The sequence below is a fragment of the Arachis ipaensis genome, chromosome B9 (genome assembly GCF_059453495.1).
Source record: "Arachis ipaensis isolate K30076 ecotype BB chromosome B9, ASM5945349v1, whole genome shotgun sequence".
Taxonomy (NCBI): Eukaryota; Viridiplantae; Streptophyta; class Magnoliopsida; order Fabales; family Fabaceae; genus Arachis; species Arachis ipaensis.
Window position 1 is genome coordinate 53,817,314 of NC_142444.1, and position 17,496 is coordinate 53,834,809.

The 17,496-nt window shown below is 40.3% G+C and overlaps 1 protein-coding gene and 1 non-coding gene across 2 annotated transcripts; one reads left to right on the forward strand and one right to left on the reverse strand.

Moving 5' to 3' along the window:
* Positions 1–6,562: 6,562 nt before the first annotated feature.
* LOC148544683 (uncharacterized) lies at positions 6,563–7,162 on the reverse strand. Its single transcript, XM_088498476.1, has one exon. The coding sequence runs from the start codon at positions 7,160–7,162 to the stop codon at positions 6,563–6,565; it is 600 nt and encodes a 199-aa protein (XP_088354602.1).
* Positions 7,163–12,915: 5,753 nt separating this feature from the next.
* LOC148544684 (small nucleolar RNA R71) lies at positions 12,916–13,023 on the forward strand. Its single transcript, XR_015901737.1, has one exon. It is a non-coding gene; the product is annotated as a small nucleolar RNA R71 (small nucleolar RNA).
* Positions 13,024–17,496: the final 4,473 nt, after the last annotated feature.

The window sequence follows — 17,496 nt, forward strand, 5'->3', positions numbered from 1 at the left end:
TAGTTGTTAGTTTCTTTGAATTGAACTTTAAAAGTCTCTCTAGCTTGCTAGAAGTGCAACCTTGCATGCTATACTATATGATGTTGATTAGTTGGGTTGAGAAGCTAGCTAGAGAGCTAAGTTTGGTATGGCCACTAACCCACTTAAATTGAGCTTACATCAAATTAATTGAACTAATCTTAAGAGTAAGCCCAAATTTAATTTTGGTGTAGCCACCACCATAAGAGATCCATGCGTACAGCCCAATTAATTTATGTGTGAAGGCAATTAGTATATTGGTTGGATGAATGAATGGACTACTTTATTGTGTACAGATACAGTGGAAGTGGAAGAGTGTGAAAGAATGAAATTGATTCCACTCATTATGTATACAAATAAAGTTTAATCATTGGCCAATTACTAGATGCAAGGAATCTAAGTTTGGTGTCCAAGAGACACACAAACTGAATGGCATTTAATTGAAGGAATGTGAAGCAAATTTTTATCACTAATGAGGGTTTATAACTGAATTTTTAGTAAAGAGGTGGGGCCCAAATGGCATTGATCAATCATAAAGTCAAGGAGTCAAAGAGTACTTCACACTTTGAACTCAAAAATCAGATGAAAGCTGAAGAGATAGGGGTTGGCGCCTCTCCCCACACTGGGCGCCACTCCCAAGTGGGAAAACATTCAATTTTTGCTATTAATTCCTACCTTCTAGACCTCTCCTCTCACTCCTATATATTACACTCACCCTTCCATCTTTTCCACACTACAAATTCCCCTCTCTTCATCCGAAACTCTCACCTTTCCTTCTCTACATTCTTTCTTTCTTTCTTTGTTCTTGCTTCTTGATTGGGACAATCAAGTCTTAAGTTTGGTGTTGAAGCAAACCTTTGATTTGCTTTCCTTATTTCAACCTTCTTTCAACCCTTTTCAACTCATCTTATCTCATTCAAATAGCACCACCAAAGGCCACTGGATCAAAGAAAAGAAAGACTAAGGAAGCTGGCTCTGGCTCATCAAGCTACAATGAGTTCAAATTCCTCTCATTCTTCCACCAAAACCAGTTTTATGGGTGGGTAAGTGAGAGACAAATAATTCCTGAAGTTGGCTTCCAACTAGGGAGAGATGAACACAGGGAGATCACCATTGAGATCAATAATAGAGGCTGGACTATCCTTTGCAATCCACCAAAGAAGGTGGTGGAGAGCCTAGTAAGGGAGTTCTATGCCAATGCTGTCCCTCAACCTGGACAAGAATATGACTACCAAAGCTATGTGTGGGGGAAAAGCATTGATTATAGCCCTGCAAACTTGGAAAGGATGCTAGAGGTGAGGCGAACAAGTTCTACATGAAGCTATAAAGAAAAAGTGAAACAAATTGATCCTGGGTTTGAAGAGATATTAAATGAGATTTGTGTCCTTAATGTTCAATGGATTAATGACAAATATGGAAGGCCAAACCAGCTGAGAAGAAGAGACTTGAGCCCTCAAGCTAGAGGGTGGCTAGACTTTGTGAGAAGATCCCTCAACCCCACCTCCAACACTTTAGAGGTTACTTTGGAAAGGACTGTATTAATCTACAGCATAATGAAGGGGGAGAACATCAATGTGGGGGAGATGATAGCGAATAACATTTACAGGGTGTTGAAGAGCACCAAGGATAGCACAAGACTTGCCTTCCCAAGCATCATCCAGTGGCTTTGTGATGAGGCTAGAGTGGAGAAGGTAATTGATGAGACATTGGTTGAGCAAGACAAACCAATCACTGCAAAGAAGATGGAGAAAGTGGTGGCCATCAACCCACTACAAAGAGCCAAGGAATACAGGGCTCATGTGCTAAGACCACAAGGGCCACCACAACAAGAATAAGCTTATGTTCAAGCACCATTTCCACAACTACAAGCACCAATTCCACAGTTCCAAGCACAATTTCCAAAAGGTTTTAATTGGAAATAGATGCAAGGAAACGTTCACCAAATGCAAGGGGACATCAACCATCTGAGAGAGGATGTAACTCAACTTAGGGAGCAACAAAAATAATGGGACCAAATGCAAGAAAGTATCCAGCAACTCTAAGGGAGTGTGGAGTACATGAAGGAGCAGCAGGGACAATTTTACTGGAGAGAGATGCAAGGCAGCCTCAACAAGATCATGGAGCAAAACTTAGTGCAACAGAGGAACCTTGCTGAATTTAGGTCCCTATATGAGGTAAGGACCACATCAAGGAAGCAGTATGATATAAACACACAAGCGAAGTTGAATCACTTGTGTAATGTGGTGGCCACCTTGAATCCTGGTTATCCAACATTCATGCAAGATATGGAAAAGTTGAGTGCTAGGCAAGAAGAGATACTAGTCAAGCACAAAGGGGATGAAAGAATTTATATGAGGAGTCTAGGCTTTTGGAAGCCAAGAGACACCTCTGCACAAGAAGGAACCTCCACTAAAAAGAATGGTGATGAGTCCTCCAAAAAGAATGATAAATGAAAAGGGCCTATGCATTGAAGCTGCTCAAGAATACAAGGTTGTTGAGTCCCATGGTTGAATTTTATCTTCTGAATTTTTGCTTAATAGTTTGCATTAATATGTTAGCTGTTGTTTAGTTTCTTATGTTTCAGAAGTCTTTCTATGAGTCCTTTAAGTTTTTATTTGAATTTGAGAAAGAAAATGTCCTTTTGTTAAGTCTGCATTTCATCAATAAAAGTAGTTTGCTTTCATAAAAATCAATGATGAGTTGTTGCAAAAAACAAGAGCAAGAGACTAAGACCCAAGTGAGATAATTCAAAACTTAGAGATGAGGAACAAAGTATGGAATCATGAATAAAATCTGAAAGTAAGTAGACCATAATGAACACTTGGACATAGAGGACACAACAAGTAGAGGCCAAAGATGACCCTTGAATATCCATAGAACCAAGGAGTAGTAAGCAAAAGAACCAAGGCTCTGAGCATTAACTACTAGGATTTAAGAAAGAAACAAGTAGCTCAAAGAGCCAAGATCCTAGTATATACTTGTGGTGAAGATGTGTCAAGAAGAGAGACCTGAGCAAGTAAATTTTTAGGGGTGTTTCAACACCTAGTACCCTAAAACTAATTGGTTTGGGAGTGCTAATTGAAAGCTTAACCTAAAGGGTCGTCTTGAGATAAAACACTTAGAGTCGTGGTCAATCAAGAAAACAAAAGAGGAATAAAAAGAAAAGAAAAACAATAACAAATCTTACTACTTCAAGGTGACAATCAATAGAAAGGGCTCTTAAGACAAGCACTTAAAAGAGATCCTCAAAAGTCTAGGAGTTCATTGTGATATGATGATAACAAAGTTCATGCATGAATTGATGTTTCGCCTCTAATTCTAATTGAGAATGCATCTCTTCAGGGTCAAGTCTAAATCAATTTAGAACAATTCACATTGATGTTGTGATGACTTGCATCATCTACCTCTTTCTCTTATCTAAAAGGACCATAGAAATAGTGAAATCTCATTCAATCAATGCAATTTCATGAACTAAATGATGAATTTTATGGTACATTGCTTTGAAATGAGTTTTGCTTGAATTTCAGGTGAAAAGAGCAACAAAAGAAGAAGGAAGCAAGAAAGAGGAGCTGGGCGTATGTGCTGGGCGTGCCTGACGTGGCAGAAATTGGCGAGTCAAGAATTGTTGTAAATATGCATTGCAAGTATAGTTCTTAACCAACCAGAATTCTGCTTATCAATTTAGAAGTGTTGTCACAAAAATTAAAATTAAAATACTGAGAGTATGAATCCCAGGTCGTCTCCCAACGAGTTGTAGAAAGGTGTGCTATTTTATTAATCAGATATTTTCAGAAAGAGTTTGAGTTGAATAAACAGGAAATTAAATTGGGAAAATTAAGTAATTTAAATAAAAGCCTTGACTGGGAGTAGATTAGTTGGAAGCCCTATTCTTGTTGCAGTACTCTCAAGATTAATTGATAATTGAAGGTCGTTCTGTTTAGTTATCCCTTACTAAATAAGGGAAAGTCAAACAAGTTGGAATGATGTTTCTACTCACAAGTCCCAATCCGCTTACTTGGAAGGACTAGCGTTAGTGACTAGAGAGCCATCCAACAGTAAACCCAATTACAATCTCTCTTTTGAGTATTCCAACTCAAGGGTTCCTTTCAATCAACTCCCCATCAAGTTAGGGGACTACTCGCTCATTGTGAATATGGAATACATAATATAGGAAAGGGAATTAAAAAAAGACATGATAAATAAACTCAAAGGAATCAATTAAAAATAAAAGTAACTCTTGTATTAATAAATTCTAAAATAATCCAATAGTAAAATTGAGTAAATTAAAGGACATGGAAGAGTAAAGCCAAGTAAAGAAAACGAACTAGAATGACAAAGTCTTGATGAGGTAATAACTCTTCTCTATATCCCAATGCAAAGAACAATAGAAAATAAAAATCCTAAGAACTATGAATGTGTAGAGAGAAAACCTAGAGGAGGAGTAAAACTAGATCTAAAAAACTAAAACTGTGTAGAATGAATGTTGTTTTTGGTTTCTGCATGTCCTCTGGCCCTAGTCTGCTTTTCTGGGCCGAAAACTAGGTCAAAACAGGGCCCAAAATCGCCCCCAGCGAATTCTGCAGATTATGCAGATCGCGAATGTCACGCGATCGCGTCATTCATGCGGACGCGTCATGCGGCGTTTTGCTTTGCTACGCGGGCGCGTCGTCCACGCCTCCGCGTCACTTGTGCTATTCCAATCCGCGCGGTCGCGTGAGCCATGCGGCCGCGTCACTGCGATTTCCTCTCTTCCGCGCGGTCGCGTGAGCCATGCGGCCGCGTCACTTCTCGCTGGTCATCTCCTTAATTTCTTGTGTTCCTTCCATTTTTTCCAGCTTCCTTTCCAATCTCTGACTTATTCATGCTCTATAAAGCCTGAAACACTTAACACATAGATCACGGCATCGAATGGAATAAAGGAGAATTAAAATACATAATTAAAAGTCTCTAGGAAGCAAGTTTTCAATCATATAATAATTTTAGGAAGGAAATATAAATGCATGCTAATCATATGAATAAGTGGGTAAAGATCATGATAAAACCACACAATTAAACACATTATAAACCATAAAATAGTGGTTTATCAACCTCCCCACACTTAAACATTAGCATGTCCTCATGCTTAGTTGAAGGAGATAAAATAAATGAGTAGGAACATGTAAAACTCATGCAATGCAATGCAACATATATATATATATATATAATTTTTGTCCACTTGATCAATAATAAATAAGCTCTTCAAAACAATTACAAATCAAATTCCACTAATTCAATTCTCATGCAGTAAGAACAGATAAAGATGCAAGAAGGCAGCTCATGAAAGCAGGGAATATAGAATTTTAAGCATTGAACCCTCACTGATGATGTATATACGCTCTAATCTCTCTAGTGTATAAGGCAATCACTCTATCCTTCTCTAATCATGCTTTCTAATTTTTTGTTCTTCTCCTAATCAATCGACAACATTTGATATACCAATGCAAACATCATGAGGTCTTTTCAAGGTTGTAATGGGGCCAAGGTAATGGTAAGGATACACACATGGCTAAGTAAGCTTATAAATTGAATCTTTAATTAACCCAAGCTTTAACATAACCTATATATATATTCTATATAACTTTAGAATTTATACCTAGCTACCCAGAATTTCTCTTTCACATTCGATACTCATGTATCAACTTTTATTTTAATTTTATCATACATGCATTGACCTTTGAATTCTTAACTTAACATTGGGGTAATTTTGTCCCCTTATTTATTTATTGAATATTTTTTATATTTTTTTATATAAGCATAAAAATAAACATAGCTTATCAATGCACATAGATTTTTAATTCTTATAGTTTCACATGAGTAGGTATCCAAATTCCCATTCTATTATCATGACACATTCCCTTATTATCTTTTGTTCGCATAATTTCCCATACTTAATTAGCACACACAATTCTATCTTAAGCTAACCAAAGATTCAGTTTGGGATATATAATTGTTTTTTCGCTCAAGGCTAGTAATATGGTAAAATGTAGAACAAATGGGATTTAAAGGCTCAAAGTGGCTAACAAAGGTAATTGAAAGGGTAGGCTTAATTTGGATAAGTGAGCTAAATAATTAATGGCCTCAATCATATGCAAACATATAAATATAATAAATATTGGACATATAGAATGAAACAAAATATAAATTACAATCACAGAGAAGTAAACACATAAGAATAAAATAATTATGGTTAAATAATGTAACCATGCATAAAGGCTCAAATCTCACAAGTTGTGTGTTCTTTAGCTCAAAAATCATGTTCCAAATACAACTTCAAGCAAATTTAACATAAAAATTTAATTAAAATTAGTGAAATTTTGTTCCAAAAATAGAGTCTTAGAAGAAACTTATTGTCTTTTCAATCTAGTAGAACATGCATGCAACTAATCTATTACTATACAATTTATCCTATTCTATAAAAGAAAAACAAACTAAATATCCTAATTTATTGGTGTTTAGTGAAGAAAAATTACCTCCGGAAGTCCGGTACTGACCGACCTCCCCACACTTAAGGCTTTGCACCGTCCTCGGTGCCATCTGTCAGGAACAGGGGTGGGCTGGTAGCAGTATCTCCACAGTCGGGACCATCATGGCTCCCTGTGTTGGTAAAGGAAGTAGAGTCCGGGGTGTCTGAGTCCTTGAATTTTCCCATGATCAGCTCCTTGAGGTATGTGAATCGGTGCTTGTTACGGCGCTCTCTCATCTTAGCTTTGTGTTCCTGCCGATCCAACCTTTCGAGTATCTGATAGAGCAGTTGGTCTGTGGTAGGTGCTTGTGGTACGGAAGGAGGAATGTCCTGAGCTGGTTCAGTGGGCCGGCTTGTAGTGGCTACTGAAGGTCTGATATATTTCCCATTAGGGACATATTGGTCATCCCGTGGAAGTATGGCTTTGGTGTCCCCAGCTCTGAAGGAGACTCCGGCTGCTGAGACGAGATCTGAGACCAAGGCGGGAAATGGTAAGTTGCCCGCGATTTGTACGTATCCCATGGCATTCCGGATGTGTCTTGGTAGGTTCAGAGGCTGGTCTGTAAGGATGCACCATAGTAGAACGGCCATGTCCGTAGTGAAGGAGGACTCGTGGGTGCTCGGAAAGATGTAATGGGACATGATCTGTGCCCATACGCGAGCCTCCAAGGTAAGTGCCGAAGCCAAAATTTCCTTAGGGCAGATACGATGGTATCCGTAGATCCATCGGCTGCCAGGTAGTGCGATAACTCTGAGAACGGCATCCCAGTCAAATTGGTACATCTGGCGCTTGAGTGCGGCTTCTTGAAAGGCATCCAAACCTTCTAGAATATGGGGAAGACCTAGAGCTTTTTGAATGGCCTCTTCTGTAATGGGGACTTGCTTCTGATGGACAAAGACAAACGGCAGGGTTGGCAGGTGGAAGTTGGAGTAGAACTCGACTACCCAAGAAAGATTGACCTGCCTCGGCTGTCTCTGTAAGAAATCCCATTGTCTTTGTGCAATTTGCGGCTCAACAAAGGTAGCAATATGGTTTGGGAGGAGAAAAAGGTATTCGTTGTTGTAGCTCCTTTCTGCCAAGATGGGAAACATCTGCTCACAGTAGCGATTGGGAAATCGTGCAGTGTCCTTTATTGGGAAGGCTTTTTCTTTATCATCAACCTTCATAATCCTCTTAAGTCTCTTTGTTGAGGGTTTAATTGCAGTTGAAGAGGGTTCTGCCACTAATGCTCTTTTTGTCCTCTTCTTGCTGTGAATTTGGGAGTAGCTTTCTCTTTTCCTTTCTTGGTGGCCATTCTGAAAAAGGGAAGAGAAAGTAAATTAAATTCAAAGAGATAGAGCAAGGAAGAGAACGGAAAAGGGTGGTTATGAATGCACAGTAAAAGGTAAATGATGTTAACACATGGTCATGACTACATGTGAAAAGTCATCAATGGAAAATAGTTAGTGCATATGATGACAAGTGAATGCAAGGGGTTTATTAGCATGCTGGCAAAGGCATGAGTAGCATAGATCAAGCATCACTCGTAACAAACCATCACGTTTGTATTGACAATTATTTATAACGAATAAAATATAAAAGGGATTTTATGAAAAACGGGCATTTAATAATAGAGTAGGATAACGGAGAAAAGTGCAAAATGCCATATGGGATTTTTCACAAACACATAGCATGAATGGTGAAATAATGTATGGAAAGTATTAAATTGAACATGCAAGCAACCCTTTAAAAAGTAATATATAATTGCCAAACAAATTTAGAACAATCCACAAGCATATAGTGAGAAATAATGACTCAAATAAATATCTAACACCAAGTAGAAAGGAAAAAAGTATGAATAATGAAAGTAAAAAGAAAAGAAAACAAGATAACATAGAAAAATAAGAAGAAAAATAGAAAAGTAAGGAGAGAAGAAGAAAAAGAAAACCTTGTTAATGGGGGAGAGAGGGAGAGAGTGAGGGTGTAAAAAGTGAGAAAGAAGGAAGAAGGAAGAAGGGAGGGAGCAGAAATAAGGAGGGAAAAGAGAAAATAGGATTTGAGGAGAAAAAGATAAGATCAGTGCCAAATCAGGGAAGCTGTGCGGTGCAATCGACGCGGTCGCGTGGGGCACGCAGTCGCACGACTTGCGCTGATACTGATTGACGCAGTTGCGTCGGTCACGCGGTCGCGTGACCCGTTTTATGCCACTGGCGTGAGGGCAGCCTCGCACTCGCACAACTCTCTGTTCAAAATCATTAATTGCCAAATATTGGGTGATGCGATCGCGTGGGGCATGCGATCGCGTGAGTGGCCATTAGAAGGATATGATGCGGTCGCGTCGGTCACGCGGCCGCGTGGGAAGGATTGTGCTTTCAGCACCAATCCAGCACCACTCTAGCACAACTTTCGGTCGTGCACCCTTTTGACGTCGAATTCTAGGGCACGCGGCCGCGTTGGTCACGCGGTTGCGCGGGAGGCCAATATTCCCATGTGACGTGGACGCGTTGGCGACGCGGTCGCGTGGGGCAATTTGTGCCATTGGCACGCCTCCAGCCACGCTCATGCGTGACTTTCTGTTTGTTTTTATTTTCTCCCATTTCCTTGCGACGCGGACGCGTCAATGATGCGGTCGCGTCGTGTAACCCTTTTTTTTTAAATAAAAGTATGTAAATACAAATGCACGAAATGTACTAAGAAAGAGAAGAGTTATTAAATAGAAAAACTAAAAATAAAGAAAAGAACGATCATACAATGGTGGGTTGTCTCCCACCTAGCACTTTGCTTTAACGTCCGTAAGTTGGACGCTCCATTAGCTCACTCTTCGGCTATGTGAGGATCTTCCAAGAGGAAGATCTCGAGCTCCTTGTTTTTCTGCATCCGCTCTCCATGGTACAGCTTTAAATGATGTCCATTAACTTTTATAAGTTCAGAGCTGGAAGGATGGCTTAGGTGATAAACTCCGTATGGTTCGGCCTTCTCTACTCTGTATGGACCATCCCATCTTGATCTTAACTTGCCTGGCATGAGCCTCAGTCGAGATTTGTAAAGGAGGACTAAGTCTCCAGGTTGAAACTCTTTTCTCTTAATGTGCTGATCATGTACAGCCTTCATCTTCTCCTTGTATAGTCTTGAATTCTCATAAGCTTCTAGGCGAATGCTTTCCAATTCTTGCAGTTGCAATTTTCTTTCAGCTCCGGCTTCCTCAATTCCCATGTTGCACTCCTTTACTGCCCAAAAGGCTTTGTGCTCGACTTCAACAGGGAGATGACAAGCCTTTCCATAGACTAAGGAGAAAGGACTCATCCCAATGGGTGTCTTGTATGTGGTTCTGTACGCCCAAAGTGCATCTTGTAGCCTGGTGCTCCAATCTCTTCTATGATGTTTGACTATCTTCTGCAAGATACTCTTTATCTCTCTGTTTGACACCTCGGCTTACCCATTAGTCTAGGGATGGTATGCTGTTGCAACCTTATGAATTATTCCATGCTTCTTCATTAATCCTGTTAGTCTCTTGTTACAAAAATGGGTGCCTTGATCGCTCACGATTGCTCGTGGTGATCCAAAACGACAAATAATGTGGTTTCTCACAAAGGAAACAACAGTGTTAGCATCATCAGTGCGGGTAGGAATTGCTTCCACCCATTTGGAAACATAATCCACAGCTAACAATATATAAAAATAACCATTAGAATTTGGAAATAGACCCATGAAGTCAATGCCCCAAACGTCAAAAATTTCACAGAAAAGCATAATTTGTTGAGGCATCTCATCCCTCCTGGATATATTACCAAATTTTTGGCATGGGAAACAAGATCTACAAAATTTAGCAGCGTCTCTAAAAAGTGTAGGCCACCAGAATCCACAGTCTAAGATTTTTCTAGCTTTTCTTTGAGGGCCAAAATGTCTTCCACTCTCAGATGAGTGACAGGCCTCTAAGATGGATTGGAATTCTGATTGAGGAACACACCGTCTAATTACCTGGTCAGCACCACATCTCCATAAATATGGGTCATCCCATATATAATATTTAGACTCGCTTTTCAGCTTGTCTCTTTGATGCTTAGAAAAGTTTGGAAGAAAGGTGCGGCTAACTAGATAATTAGCTACAGGTGCATACCAAGGGACTACCTCAGATATTGCTTGCAGGTTATCAAATGGGAAATTATTAGCTATAGGAGTGGGGTCATCTGAAATGTGCTCAAGGCGACTTAAGTGGTCTGCCACTAAATTCTGGTTACCACTCCTATCCTTAATTTCTAAATCAAATTCTTGTAATAGCAGTATCCAACGTATAAGCCTTGGTTTGGACTCCTTTTTAGCTAACAGATACTTTAGAGATGTGTGGTCTGAGTACACTACTACCTTCGTACCAAGTAAATAGGCTCAGAATTTATCCAGAGCAAAAACAATAGCAAGAAGCTCTTTCTCAGTAGTAGTGTAATTGGATTGTGCTGCATCTAGAGTTTTAGACGCATAAGCAATAACAAAAGGATCCTTACCTTCACGCTGAGCCAATGCTGCTCCTACTGCATGGGTTAGAAGCGTCGCACATTATTTCGAATGGCTGGCTCCAGTCTGGTCCTCTCACAATTGGAGCTTGAGTCAGGGCGATCTTCAGCTTATCAAACGCTTGTTTACAATCTTCACTGAACTCGAACTCAATATCCTTCTGTAGTAGTCTGGATAAGGGAAGTGCTACCTTACTGAAGTCCTTAATGAATCTCCTGTAAAAACCTGCATGGCCAAGGAACGAGCGGACTTCCCTCACAGAAGAGGGGTAAGGTAAACTAGAAATAACATCCACCTTTGCTGGATCTATAGAAATACCAGTATTAGACACAACATGTCCTAGTACAATCCCTTGTTTAACCATAAAGTGACATTTTTCAAAATTTAATACAAGGTTTGTACTGACATATCTATCTAATACTCTAGATAATCCATCTAAGCAAAGGCTAAAGGAATCACCATAAACACTAAAATCATCCATAAAAACTTCCATACAGTCCTCAATTAGATCAGAGAAAAGACTCATCATGCACCTTTGGAAGGTAGCTGGTGCATTACACAAGCCAAAGGGCATTCTCTTGTAAGCATAAGTCCCAAAAGGACATGTAAAAGTAGTCTTTTCCTGATCCTCAGGAGCTATATGAATCTGGAAATAACCTGTGTAACCATCTAGAAAACAATAATGTGATTTACCTGACAGGCGATCCAGCATTTGATCAATGAATGGAAGAGGATAGTGATCCTTACGGGTTGCTTGGTTGAGGCGTCTGTAGTCAATGCAGACCCTCCAAGCGTTCTGTACTTTGGTTGCTATCAGCTCTCCATGCTCATTTTTCACTGTAGTGACTCCAGACTTCTTTGGCACTACTTGTACTGGGCTTACCCATTCACTGTCTGAGATAGATAGATGATATCTACCTCCAGTAGTCTGGTCACTTTCTTTTTGACAACCTCTAAGATAGTGGGGTTCAGTCTTCTTTGGGGTTGACGAACGGGTCTTGCTCCCTCTTCTAAAAATATTCTGTGCTCACATACTTGAGGGTTGATGCCTACTATATTTGCCAAACTCCATCCAATTGCCTTCTTGTGCCTCCTCAGCACACTTAGTAACTGCTCTTCTTATTGAGAAGTGAGTTCCCTTGCAATGATAACTGGACACTGTTGCTTGTCCTCAAGGTAAGCATATTTGAGATGTGGAGGAAGGGGTTTTAATTCTAACTTCTGGTCATGGTCAGGCTCTGGGTTGTTTGGAGCTGGCAACAATGGGAAAGCATTGTCATTGTCCTCTGAGAATGTCCCCACACTTGGACCTTGTCCTGTGTGCTTCTCTTCTAACTCCTCCTGGTGAACTTCAGCCACGGTTTCATCTATAATGTCACACTGGAAGATAGAATAATCTTCTGAAGGGTGCTTCATAACTCCTTTAAGATTGAAACTTACTATTCGGCCATCTATTTCAAAAGAGTATGTTCCTGAAAAAGCATCCAATTTGAACTTAGATGTCTTCAGGAATGGTCTTCCAAGTAGGATTGATAATGGCTTCTTTGAGTCATTTTGGGGCATCTCCAGAATATAAAAATTAGTAGGGAATGTGAGTCCTTTAATGCCCACTAATACATCATCAGCAACTCCAACCACTGTAATAATGCTCTTAACTGCTAACACAAAACGAGCTGCCGACCTTTTTAAGGGAGGGAGCCTCAAAATATCATATATAGACAAAGGCTTTTGAACGGCCTTGTTTTTGCCTGTGATTCTGAGTAGATTCAGCTAAGTCGCTGATCAATTGCCATGCCTCATCAGTGGTCTTGTACTTTTTCATAGACCCATTGCTAGCACTTTCCAATGTGGTCTTATCTTGGGGCCTCATGCCATGTGTGACGTAACCGGGTAATACTATCTTCTCAATCATATGGTGGGGGCATACTTCCAGAAGATTATTGAAGCGCTTCCAGTATTCATAGAGAGTCTCAGATTCATCCTGAACAATCATGGAAATGTCTTTCCTCAGTTTATCAGTAACTTCAGCTGGAAAGAATTTTTCTAAGAATTCTCTTCTCAGTGTATCCCAGTTGGATACAGTTGTTGCTGGTTGAGTGTAGTACCACTCTCTTGCCTTCCTCTCAAGAGAAAACGGGAAAGCTTTCATCAAAATTGAAGTTTCATCTGCACCATCATGCCTGACAGTAGAACAAGCTGCTTGAAAATCTCTCAGGTGCTTGATAGGCTCTTGAGCAGGCAAGCCATGAAACTTGGGCATCAAATTGAGCAGTGCGGTCTTTATTTCAAAGTCTGTAGCCACCGCTGGGTGATGCGCTTGAAATGGTTGCATTGTAAAATCAGGGGCTCCAGCCTCCTGGATAGTAACTCTCCTAGCTGCTGCCATGTTACCTGCACGTAAATCAGCCAAATCAGTAGAACGGGTGCTGGTTTCTTTCTCAAGTGACGTTTCAAATCCGCCCTCAGAGAGGACTAACCGACACTGAGCTTGCCTTATTCGTGAAATAGTTCTTTCAATCTCAGGATCGAATACTAGCAAGCTTGGATCAGGAAGTGAACGCGTCATCTAACAAAAGAAACAAGCAGCTCATGGTAGCAAGATAGAATAAAATGCAAATAAATAAAATCCAATTAATAACTTTAGCACTCTATTACAACTCCCCGGCAACGGCGCCAAAAATTGACGTGGCAGAAATTGGCGAGTCAAGAATTGTTGTAAATATGCGTTGCAAGTATAGTTCTTAACCAACCAGAATTCTGCTTATCAATTTAGAAGGGTTGTCACAAAAATTAAAATTAAAATACTGGGAGTATGAATCCCAGGTCGTCTCCCAACGAGTTGCAGAAAGGTGTGCTATTTTATTAATCAGATATTTTCAGAAAGAGTTTGAGTTGAATAAACAGGAAATTAAATTGGGGAAATTAAGTAATTTAAATAAAAGCCTTGACTGGGAGTAGATTAGTTGGAAGCCCTATTCTTGTTGCAGTACTCTCAAGATTAATTGATAATTGAAGGTCGTTCTGTTTAGTTATCCCTTACTAAATAAGGGAAAGTCAAATAAGTTGGAATGATGTTTCTACTCACAAGTCCCAATCCTCTTACTTGGAAGGACTGGCGTTAGTGACTAGAGAGCCATCCAACAGTAAACCCAATTACAATCTCTCTTTTGAGTATTCCACTCAAGGGTTCCTTTCAATCAACTCCCCATCAAGTTAGGGGACTACTCGCTCATTGTGAATATAGAACACATAACATAGGAAAGGGAATTAAAGAAAGACATGATAAATAAACTCAAAGGAATCAATTAAAAATAAAAGTAACTCTTGTATTAATAAATTCTAAAATAATCCAATAGTAAAATTGAGTAAATTAAAGGACATGGAAGAGTAAAGCCAAGTAAAGAAAACGAACTAGAATGACGAAGTCTTGATGAGGTAATAACTCTTCTCTATATCCCAATGCAAAGAATAATAGAAAATAAAAATCCTAAGAACTATGAATGTGTAGAGAGAAAACCTAGAAGAGGAGTAAAACTAGATCTAAAAAACTAAAACTGTGTAGAATGAATGTTATTTTTGGTTTCTGCATGTCCTCTGGCCCTAGTCTGTTTTTCTGGGCCGAAATCTGGGTCAAAACAGGGCCCAAAATCGCCCCCAGCGAATTCTGCAGATTATGCAGATCGTGCATGTCACGCGATCGCGTCATTCATGCGGACGCGTCATGCGGCGTTTTGCTTTACCACGCGGGCGTGTCATCCACGCCTCCGCGTCACTTGTGCTATTCCAATCCACGCGGTCGCGTGAGCCATGTGGCCGCGTCACTTCTCGCTGGTCATCTCTTTAATTTCTTGTGTTCCTTCCAGTTTTGCCAGCTTCCTTTCCAATCTCTAACTCATTCATGCCCTATAAAGCCTGAAACACTTAATACACAGATCACGGCATTGAATGGAATAAAGGAGAATTAAAATACATAATTAAAAGTCTCTAGGAAGCAAGTTTTCAATCATGTAATAATTTTAGGAAGGAAATATAAATGCATGCTAATCATATGAATAAGTGGGTAAAGATCATGATAAAACCACACAATTAAACACATTACAAACCATAAAATAGTGGTTTATCAGTGCCACTTGGTGCAAACGCCAACAAACTGAATAGGCGTGGCACGCCAGCCAATAGGTGTGGCACGCCAGTTAACAATCCCAGAGGAAAACCTATGGAGCTTTACTATGGGCGTGGCACGCCAAGGCCAGGCGTGGCACGCCAACTATAAATTCCAGAGAAGCATTCTTGGAGCTTTACTATGTGCGTGGCACGCTAAGGCCAGGCGTGGCATGCCAACTATACATTCCAGAGAGCACTCTTGAAGACCCACAAGGGGCGAGGAACGCCAGGCTGGGCATGGCACACCAACCCCATCATCTACAAGGGGCGTGACATGCCAGATTGAGTGCGTGGCATGCCCATTCAAATAAACAGAGGGGAGTGGAAGGTTCACCATCATGGGTGTGCCACTTGATGTTTGAGGCATGGCACGCCAACTTTGTTCATATTCTGGGCGTGCAACTTGAGTTCTAGGTGTGGCACGCCAATCTAAAAGAGCTTAACACCATAATGGGCGTGCCACTTGAGATCGAAGGCGTGGCACGCCAGTTCATTGGTCTAAAGAGGAAGAATGCAACCCCAACAAGGGTGTGCCACTTGAGATCGAAGGCGTGGCACGCCAGCACAAGCCTCCAAGGAAGAAGATCAATGAGCATGCCACTTTGGATTTTAGGCATGGCACGCCAAGGCAACATGACCAGGGACATGCCACTTGATGACTAGGGCATGGCATGCCAAACTTGCTCGCACCAGGGGCGTGCCACTTAAATACTGGGCGTGGCACGCCAGTTCACTGGACCAGAGAAGGTTGATCTTGCATTACTAAGGGCGTGGCACGCCACTGCTGGGCGTGACACGCCAAGTATATTTTCCAGAGAAGACAATGAAGGCCTTATTGAGGGCGTGGCACGCCACTGCTCGACGTGGTACGCCAAGTATATTTCCCAGAGAAGAAGGCTGAAGAGTCCATTGAGGGCATGGCACACCAGTTCTGGGCGTGCCACGCTAGTTCAAGAATCCAGAGAGGAAGAAGGGAGAAGTCACAATAGGCGTGCCACTTGAGCTCGAAGGCGTGGCATGCCAGGCTAGCTAAACAAAGGAGGCGTGCCACTTAGGAGCCAGGCGTGGCACGCCAAGCCAAGCTGAGGAGCTGGGTGTGGCACGCTGCTCACACGCCAAGCACATGGTGCATTTTAATGAGTTTTCCTTTTATTTTTAATTGTAATTTTCTTTTTCTTTTTGTAATTTTCATTTTCTAGCTATAGGAGTAGTATAAATTCCCCCTGAGAATACTAAGAAAAAGTTTTTGATCAGTTGGTTAGTGGGTTTTGCTAGTAGTGGTTTTTACTTCACTTCATCTTCTTCTATCTCTTGTACTTTTCTCTAACTTATGGGTAGCTAAACTCCCTCTCATTGGGAGAGGGAGATCTGTTGTACTTGATGGATTAATGATAGTGAATTTCTTCTTCTCTTCATCTTCTCCTTGATTTGATAGAAGGAATTTTGTTTCTCAAGTCTAGTGTTCAATCATCTTGGAAAAGAGGTTGAACGCAATTTGGGTTTCATGGGAACCTTGAAAAAGGAAACATGAAACTATGCTTGAAATCCCTTATCACACTTGAGTAGATCTGGGTTTTGGCATTGGATCTGGTGACATGAAATCCACCGATTATTTGGATCTAGAGGATGTGTGGTATAATCAGGGACCAAACTTATCTCTCTTCATGAGCAATTAGACCAAGGAATTGGTTGATTATCAAGATTTGAGAGATTGAATCACCAAGGAATTGTGGTTCAATCAATCATGATTGCCAAGAGGTCAATGAGTTGTATGATTGAAGATGAGATGATCTAGATTTGACACAAAGAGAGCAACATCTCCTAATCCCAATGAATTTCCCCTATTCTTATCTTCCCTATTCTTTATAGCTTTCTTTAATTTCTGCCATCACCCATTCCCCATTTACAATTCAGTCATTTATGTTCTAGTACTTTACATTCTTGTCATTTACTTTTCTATACTTTATAGCTTTCTTTTATCTTTAAGTCATTTACATTTCTGTTATTTCGAATTCTGCACTCAACAAATCTTATTAGTCATCTTGACTAATTCACCCATTATTTAAAGTTGCTCAATCTATCAATTTCTGCGGGATTCGACCTCGCTCTACTGTGAGTTTTTACTTGGCGATACTTTGGTATACTTGCCAAAGACGGATCTATTATATTTTGATATAGTGTAAATCCGGTCCATGAAAATACAATGGTGACACGAAAAATAGTGTAAAAGTTGGTAGAATATGTAAATCTAATGACTTAAATACTAAACTAATGACTAGTAAGGGTAAAACAGTCTTTTAGTGCTAAAATCTACTTCTGGGCT

Coding starts and splice junctions, on each gene's coding strand:
- LOC148544683 (XM_088498476.1), bottom strand. CDS start 7,162: ATGTCCCATTACATCTTTCCGAGCACCCACGAGTCCTCCTTCACTACG.